Source organism: Xenopus laevis, chromosome 9_10S, assembly GCF_017654675.1.
Source record: "Xenopus laevis strain J_2021 chromosome 9_10S, Xenopus_laevis_v10.1, whole genome shotgun sequence".
NCBI lineage: Eukaryota > Metazoa > Chordata > Amphibia > Anura > Pipidae > Xenopus > Xenopus laevis.
This window is the reverse complement of record NC_054388.1, coordinates 7,021,562-7,030,613: the sequence shown is the minus strand read 5'-3', so window position 1 is coordinate 7,030,613 and position 9,052 is coordinate 7,021,562. Positions and strand designations below refer to the sequence as shown.

At 44.2% G+C, this 9,052-nt stretch overlaps 1 protein-coding gene across 1 annotated transcript; it reads right to left on the bottom strand.

Annotated features, from left to right (window-relative positions):
* Positions 1-505: 505 nt before the first annotated feature.
* Positions 506-8,722, bottom strand: LOC108702571 (protein Wnt-9b). The gene is made up of 4 exons (XM_018238122.2): positions 8,597-8,722; positions 3,039-3,295; positions 2,040-2,305; positions 506-1,672 (listed from the first exon to the last, which is right to left on the bottom strand). Exons 1-4 carry the CDS (start codon positions 8,680-8,682, stop codon positions 1,214-1,216), a joined length of 1,068 nt encoding a protein of 355 aa, XP_018093611.1. The 5' UTR covers positions 8,683-8,722; the 3' UTR covers positions 506-1,213.
* Positions 8,723-9,052: the final 330 nt, after the last annotated feature.

Here is a 9,052-nt window from a genome sequence, read left to right as displayed (position 1 = left end):
ATAAAAAGTATCAATAACAATACAATTGTAGCTTAACAAAGCATTTGTTTTTTAGAAGGGGGTCAGTGACCCCCGTTTGAAAGCTGGAAAGAGTCAGAAGAAAAAAATGAAAAGAAAAATGATTTAGCCATTCTATAACATACTAAGGAGGAAGGAGATTCCCAAGGAGTGAAAGGAATTCAGGTAAAGAGATTGGGGGAAGGATTGGAGGAAGATTTTGTTAAATCCTCAAAGGCCCCAAAATCCCAAAGACAATTAAGGGCAGAGACACAGGGTCAGATTCGGGGAAATTAGTCGCCCGACGACAAATCTCCTCTTCTTCGGGGCGGCTAATCTCCCTGAACTGCCTTCCCGCCGGCTAGAATGTAAATCACCAGCGGGATGGCACTGGGATCGCTTTGTTTTCCAAATTTGCCCAAAGTTTCCTCGCACTTCGGGCGACTTCGGAAAACGAACGCTGCCGGAGATTTAGATTCTAGCCGGCGGGAGGCAGTTCGGGGGGAGATTAGTCACCTGAAGAAGAGGAGATTTGTCACTGGGGCGACTAATCTCCCCAAATCTATGTGTCTCTGCCCTAAAGGGGCAACTAATTAAATCCAGTTTAATGTAATATAAATCCCTGGGTTAGGATTGGAAGCTTTCAGTTAATGATACAGGAGTAAGGGAAAGTTTTGGGGAGAAACCAGACGGCTGAAATTACAAACTGGAGAGCTGCTGAATAAAAAGCTAAATAACTCAAAACCCACAAATAATAAAAAATAAAAACCAATTGCAGATCATCTCAGAAGATCACGCTCTACAGCACACTAACAGTTCATTTAAAGGTAAACAACCCCTTTAAAATCAGATTTTAGGAATTCTTAGGAGCCTCACGCACACTCGGTATTCAGAAACGCCATGATTTAAACGGACACAAACGGAAATGGATTGTTAAAGGATCACTGGGTTATGAAGTATTAGCAGCTGACTGCAACTGCCTTACTGTTGCTAGGGGTTACTAGGCTCACAATACTCATAATTCCTATATAGGTATAGGTAGTGCTCAAAGAAGAGAAGTCCAGTAAGATAAATAGTATCTTTCTTTTTACAGCATTAATGTCACGCAGACACCTGAGCAGCTGCCATATCGGTTGACCAGCTTGTGGCTTCTCAGCTGTTACCAAACTACAACTCCCAGCATCGTTTAAAAAAGATGTGTCATTCCCGTATGTAATCAGTGTTTGCAGGTATACGTCTCCTGTTGCTGGACGCACTTTTGACACTCGACATGGCAGCACCAGTGCACTTGGCAGTGGCAGGAAAAAGTGACCAACCGAGTTTGGATGTTGTATCCTCGGCCGCAGCAAAGGCTGTCGCATGTGATTTCTCGAGAGCATGTCCGTCCCGCTGTGCCGGGGGAGAAGCGGCTCGGCCTGCAGAAGTTGGGGGACTCCTCCAGATACAAAAAGTCAGTAGAGCGGGCGTGGCGCCCCCCAAATGTGTGTCCCAAGGTGTCGTGGCCTCCCACTGCCTCGTTTGAGGCCCCAAGGATCTTTATGGCGTTCTCGTACTTGGCCTTCAGCAGCGCTCCTGTTTCATGGAAAGGAGAGAGTTGCTTCCAACACGTGCGGACAGCGCAGGAGCCGGACACCCCGTGGCATTTACACGTGGTCTTTAATCCACTCTTTACTGACTGGATGGGGAGAAAAAAAACAAAAATAATTCAGATATCTGTTTGCAAATGGGAGTTCTGCTTAGTACAGGGGAATACCTATGCTGCCATAGTTTTATTTATGGGATCTCTCTGTACAGACTATGAGCAAACTTAGGGGCTGTTCCTGCTGAATTGTGCTTAGTACAGAGGAATACCTTTGCTGCCATAGTTTTATGGGATCTCTCTGTTCAGACTATGAGCAAACTTAGGGACTGTTCCTGCTGAATTGTGCTTAGTACAGAGGAATAACTATGCTGCCATAGTTTTATGGGATCTCTTCCTGAATAAGTTATGATTAGAGGGCTGTTCCTGCTACAGCTAGAAAAGGAATAAGACCTATTCTTACTTTAATGCCTGCATTGCTGTTATGAAGATCCATCTTGGCCCGTGCATCTCTCCCCCCTTTCCTTTGTCTTAGGAAGTTCTTCAGGAAACGAGTGCTATGCCTGAGGTTGTCCCCGCAAACACCCCACTGCCATCCCTGCTGGCTCTCCAGACCCTGGGAGTCGTCACAGGTACATCGCTCCATTCTGCCCCCACTGCAGGCCTTCGCTAGGGAATGGGTGAGGGAGGCAGCTGAAATGGCATACAGGAACGCTGTCTCTTTAAAACCTGCAATGACAAAAACCAAGACATGTTATATGTAGGAAGGGAAACTTAGGGGACTGTTCCTGCTGAATTGTGCTTAGTACAGGGAATACCTATGCTGTTATAGTTTTATGGGATCTCTCTGTACAGACTATGAGCAAACTTAGGGGACTGTTCCTGCTGAATTGTGTTTAGTACAGGGGAATACCTATGCTGCCATAGTTTTATGGGATCTCTCTGTACAGACTATGAGCAAACTTAGTGGACTGTTCCTGCTGAATTGTGCTTAGTACAGGGAATACCTATGCTGCCATAGTTTTATGGGATCTCTCTGTACAGACTATGAGCAAACTTAGGGGACTGTTCCTGCTGAATTGTGCTTAGTACAGGGAATACCTATGTTGCCATAGTTTTATGGGATCTCTTTGTACAGACTATGAGCAAACTTAGGGACTGTTCCTGCTGAATTGTGCTTAGTACAGGGGAATACATATGCTGCCATAGTTTTATGGGATCTCTTTGTACAGACTATGAGCAAACTTAGGGGACTGTTCCTGCTGAATTGTGCTTAGTACAGGGAATACCTATGTTGCCATAGTTTTATGGGATCTCTTTGTACAGACTATGAGCAAACTTAGGGGCTGTTCCTGCTGAATTGTGCTTAGTACAGGGGATACCTATGCTGTTATAGTTTTATGGGATCTCTCTGTACAGGGCAGTTTACTATGCCCCTATGGATGGGATAGAGAGCTCCCACCTCTTTTCAGGAGGTTCCCCCTTTCCTGGAGACTGCAGTTCCAACGTTCGTTGCGTAGCTGGAACTGACACTCTACGACCCCCAGACGCACGGCTTCTCTCAGCACCTCAGCCAGTCCTGGTTCCTTGCGGCACAGACGTTTCTGCCGTCGGGTCAGGGGCAGCAGGTCGCACTGTTTCAGGTGGGGTCGGCTGTGGGTGCTGCTGATTAGGGGGGCCGGGGAGGTGAAGAGCGAGAGAGACTCCTTGCTGGTCAGACTGTGGAGGCAGAAGAAGGAAACAGAGACTGTAGAATTATTGGGAGTTTAATAGTTTAATTGTGAGATTAATGGTTTGAAGTATTACCAGGGGTATAACTGTATTGTAAGCAGATCCTGTAGTTGCCCTGGGGGTTTAGGTGCAAAGTGGAATACTGAATGATACAGGTATGGGTCCCATTATCTGGAAACCCATTATACAGAAAGCTCCAAATTATGGAAAGGCCCTCTCCCATAGACTCCATTTTATCCAAATAATTCAAATTCTTACAAATGATTTCCTTTTTCTGTGTAATAATAACACAGTCGCTTGTACTTGATCCCAACTAAGATATAATTAATCCTTATTGGAGGCAAAACCAGCCTATTGGGTTTATTTCATGTTTATATGATTTTCTAGTAGACTTAAGGTATGGAAATCCAAATTACAGAAAGATCCGTTATCGAAAAGCCCCAGGTCCCAAGCATTCTGGATAACAGATCCGACACCTGTATTTACAAAGTTAACCCTTACACGATATTGCTGCAGAGCCACATAACGCAGTTTTTTAATACTGCCCAACTGCCGCTTTTCACTTATTACCATACAGCTCCTATCAACAAACACTGACTCTTTCTGCCCTTTTATTCTGCATTCTCCCATATGTTCAGTCTTGTGTGTTATACATGAATTATCATCCCCTAGGGGGGCAAATACCTGGCCTTGGCCCATATGCCCTTTACTTAACCACCCTCCTATAAGTGTCAGCTCAGGCCGGTGCCTTTTTACGTAACTGCAAATTGTGGGGTCTCTGGCTGTGCATGAGGGGACGCGTCTTTACTTGTCTGCGGTGGACAGGATTGAACTCATGGCTCTGGGACCTACAGCATGGAAATGGATAGACAAGTGATTGACAGGACTGTTGGGAGGGTTCCTTTTGAAAACATCTCAGAATACACATAATTGCACTAATATTGGGCAGGCTTTGGAGATCTGCCTGTGGCACAGCCAATAACTTTTCCCCTAGACTGGCATTTCAACTGCTGTCTGGTTGCTAGGGTCCCAGGTACCCCAGCAACCAGGCAGCAGTTTGGAAGTCAGAACAGAAGATGACGGTTAGAGGTCCTCTATAGAAAGACAGGCAATAAACAGAAACAAAAACTATAATAATATTGTGAGAGTCAATGTCACCAGCACTTTTATGTGCAAGCTGAAAATAGGCAGAATACTACAGCAAATAATGGAAAAATCATAAAAAACTAAGTCCAATTAAAAAGGGAAATCATGGGGAGAGTGGGAGAATAGAGAAGAGGGGAATGAGGGTAAGAAAAGAGGCGGTATAGGAAAGATAGAAGGAGAGAAAAGAGAGCTGGAGAACACGGAGAAGATAGAATGGAACAGGGAGAAGACAGAAGAGAAGTCCAATTAAAAATATCCAAACGGGCCAATCTATAAAAGCAGTGAACTTCCCCTTTAAGTAGAAGAAAAACAGCATCTAGACAAGGACACAGAAGTGCAGATAAATACACAATTATTCTTATGTTCCTTCTAACACTCATCAACAGTCTCATATGTTTAACACAAAAGGGTCCAAAAGGGACCAGATGTGGCCCTGCCCTAATTTGGTGTCTCAGGGGTGCAAGGGGGTGCCTGCTGGGAGTACGTAGAACTACAGAGACTCCTTACTGAATAATAACGATCCCCATAAGTTAAGTGTTAGTGCTGTGTATTTACTGTGGGGGGTATATATATAATATATACGCAGGTAGGTACAATGAGTAGTGATGGGCGAATGAATTTGCCAGGCATGGATTCGTTGCGAACTTCCGCATTTCACCGCCCGCGAATAAATTTGCGAAACTTTGTCGATGAAAAATCCGATGTGACAAAAAAACTAGTCACGCGTCAAAATTGACGTTTTAAATCAAAATAATTCTGACACCCATTGACCTCAATGTGTTTCACTAATTTTCGCCATTTTGAAAAAAATTTTGGGTAAATTAACAAATTTTTCGGCAAAGCGAAACGCCACAGATTCGCCCAATGAGCACCTACTACAGTTTGCCTGCTCTGTTAGGGCAGAGACACACGTTCAGATTCGGGGAGATTAGTCGCCCATTGACAAATCTCTTCTTCGGGGCGACTAATCTCCCCAAACTGCCTTCGTCTGAGCTTTGTTTTCCAAAGTTGCCCGAAGTTGCCTCAAAAGGAAACTTCGGTGCTCCGAGTGCCACCCCGCCGGCAATTTACATTCTAGCCTTCGGGAAGGCAGGGGAGGCAGTTCGGGGAGATTAGTTTCCCCGAAGAAGAGGGCGACTAATCTCCCCGAGTCTGAGCGTGTGTCTCTGCCCTTACACTCTACAGGCTTCAGCCCTAACGCTTGGTCACCTGCAGTTCTGCATGGGAAATTACATGTCAATATTTTATCTTCCCTTCAAGGATTAGTATTCGTTCCCATATAGAAACAACTGTGTGAGACAGACCAGGATACAGAGGAAAAGAGACAGCGGGAGAAAGGAGACAGACATACACTGGGGAGTAGGATCCAGGGAGTAGAGACACCCAAGGAGACATCAGGCTCAGGAGACAGTAAGTCATAAGCTGGGGATGAGAGTGAGAAGAACAGGAGACAAAGGAGAGAGAGACAGACAGACTGAGAGGAAGGACGAATGAGAGAGAGAGGAAGAGACACAAGAAGAGAGAGACAGACTGATGAAAGAGCGAGGGAACAGGAGAGAAGAAAGAGCAATGGAAAATGAAGGGATGGATTTAAAGGCCAAAAGGACACACGACAACTTGGAAAAACAGGAAAGGGAAATTTAGGTGAAAGAAACGTGAAAAAAGTAGAAATATATTTGCGATGTTCCCTTAACCCCTTCATACCGCTGCACGGAAACACATTTTGATGAAAATAGAATTTTGGAAGAAATACTGTTATCGTGACTATTGAATAAAAACATTTACAACATAAAAGGGAAAACAATGTAGCCAATAATGTTTTTAAAAATGACAAAAGGAAATACTAATGTTACAGTATGTGCAAGTGTGTCCTGTGTATTACTGAGCTGTTAAACTTATTTTTATTTATTAAACAAAGGCCACATTCACCAGTCACTAATAATGGCTTTGATTGACAGTCTGACTATATAATGATAATATACCATAATATCACTGGAGGGGTGTCGTTCTTGAGGTCAAAACATTTTTACATATTTTTTCCTTATTTACGTTCAGAATATATATATATGTATATTTTTAAATGAGAGTTGGGCAAAAATTTTAATATTTCTCTAATATCTAATTATTTAACCAGATTATATAACAACTAGTTATGTGCCTCCCCTTTGTAGCATCCTATATGGACTATTCCATATGCTCAAGCCTAAAATACACGACAGTTGGGTCTCACAAAGAAATTAGAACTCCCATTCCATTGCCTTTAATTTGGCCTTTAAAATAATCTCTGATTTAGTCGGTGGTGAAATGAAGAGAATGTGACAAGTCGGTATAAAGAGAAAGAGTTGACTGAGGAATTTGGGGCAAAGATAAGAGGAATAAGGAGGTTTACTTAGGGAAATGTGGGGGTTTACTAAGGGAAAAGTGGGGGTTTACTAAGGGAAATCATGGGGAGAGAGGGAGAATAGAGAAGAGGGGAATGAGGGTAAGAAAAGAGATGCGGTATAGGAAAGATAGAAGGAGAGAAAAGAGCTGGAGAACAGGGAGAAAATGGAAGGGAACAGGGAGAAGATAGAAGGGAATGGAACAGGGAGAAGACAGAATGGAATGGAACAGGGAGAAGACAGAATGGAATGGAACAGGGAGAAGACAGAAGGGAATGGAACAGGGAAAAGACAGAAGGGAAGGAAATATGGAGAAGGTAGAGGGGAAGGAAGGGAACAGGCAGAAGACAGAATGGAAGATGGAGAAGAAAGAAGGGAAGAGAACATGGAGAACACAGAAGAGAAGAGGGAGAAGACAGAAGGGAAGGGAACAGGAAGAAGACAAGAGGGAAGAGGGAGAAGACAGAAGGGAGAAGACGGAATGTAAGAGGGAGAAGGCAGAAGGGAAGAGGGACAAGACAGAAGGGAACATGGAGAAGAAAGAAGAAAAGAGGGAGAAGACAGAAGGGAAGGAAACAGGGAGAAGACAGAAGGAAATGGAAAAGGGAGAACACAGAACGGAAGAGAACAGGGAGAAGACAGAAGGGAAGGGAACAGGAAGACGACAAGAGGCAAGAGGGAGAAGACAGAAGGGAGGAGACTGAAGGAAAGGGGGAAAAGACAGAAGGGAAGGGAACATGGAGAAGACAGAAGGGAAGGAAGGTAAGAGGGAGAAGACAGAAGGGAAGAGAACATGGAGTAGACAGAAGAGAAGAGGGAGAAGAAAGAAGGGAAGGAAACAGGGATAAGACAGAAGGGAACAGGGAGAAGACAGAAGGAAATGGAAAAGGGAGAACACAGAAGGGAAGAGAACAGGGAGAACACAGAAGGAAAGGAAGGGAAGAGGGAGAAGACAGAAGGGAAGGAAGGGAAAGACAGAAGGGAAGAGAACAGGGAGAACACAGAAGAGAAGAGGGAGAAAACAGAAGGGAAAAGGGAGAACACAGAAGGGAAGAAAGGGAACAGGGAAAGACAGAAGGGAAGAGAACAGGGATAAGACAGAAAAGAAGAGGGAGAAAACAGAAGGGAAGAGGGAGAAGACAGAAGGGAAGAAAGGGAACAGGGAAAGACAGAAGGGAAGAGAACAGGGATAAGACAGAAAAGAAGAGGGAGAAAACAGAAGGGGAAAATAATGGAGAGAAAACAGAAGATAAAAGCGAAGTTTGGAAGACAAAGGAAGAGAGAGAGAGAAATTTAGAGAGGTGTAAGGGGAGATAGAGGAGTGGGATAGAATAGAAAGGTCGGTAGAGGCAAAAGCCATAGAATGAATAACTGAGACCCCCCCTGATACATCGCAAATTAAAGGGGAACAAGAAAACGTCAGTCTAAGCAACTTTGCAATAGACATTCATTAGAACTGTTTTTTATAGTGAGGTGTAAATGGAATTACTATTGAATGTCCCTTTGTGTTCTCTGGGTCTGCTACATCATGGCTTCAGGAGTCACAACCAGCAGTGAGGGAAATATAAACAGAGAGACACTTATTTAAATCCCATTGAAACACTTGACATTTTTAAATCATTTCAGTCAATGGGAAAGTTGCTTGGGATCGTTTTTATAAAAAAAAAATAGGTGAAGTTGCCCTTTAATATTAATTCCAAGACAGCCGCTTAGAATAAAGGGGAGAATAAGTGACAGCGGGAGAAAGGGTTAAATGACTGACCCGAAATAGGCTCCGGTCGGCGGCAGGATCAGGACGAGCAGCAGGAGGGGAAGGCAGAGGGCGGCCAGGCAGGGGTCGGTGAGCATGATGTAGGGCTGCTCCTCATCTCTCTCCTTCTCTTCCACTGCCCAATGACCCGGCCAGCCCGCTCCTTCACTTTAAACGGCCGCTCCACGCCTCGGCGCTGATTGGTGACAGCGTGACACTCCCTATTTCTTATTGGCTGGTTGAGAAGAAGGAGGCGGGGCGCGGATCTCACCTGGAGCAGCGCAGGGCTGAGTCTTCATCCTAATAAGGGGCGGGGCTGCCTTTGCGCAGGATATTCACCTTTTATTTTATTTATTATATTATAGTCCCAGTCTATTTATTGGTCATTATTTATTAAATTATTTATAATTATTTTCTTTTTCCACCTTTCAAAAGGGGTCACTGACCCCATTTAAAAAACCAAATGCT

Bases quoted from the DNA above. Each gene is read 5' to 3' on its own strand.
- LOC108702571 (XM_018238122.2), bottom strand. From the start codon at position 8,682: ATGCTCACCGACCCCTGCCTGGCCGCCCTCTGCCTTCCCCTCCTGCTG. The intron at 3,296-8,596 runs GTCAGTCATTTA...CTGCCTCCACAG, and splicing joins CCGACCGGAGCCTATTTCGG to TCTGACCAGCAAGGAGTCTC. The intron at 1,673-2,039 runs GTAAGAATAGGT...CTCCCCATCCAG, and splicing joins ACAGCAATGCAGGCATTAAA to TCAGTAAAGAGTGGATTAAA.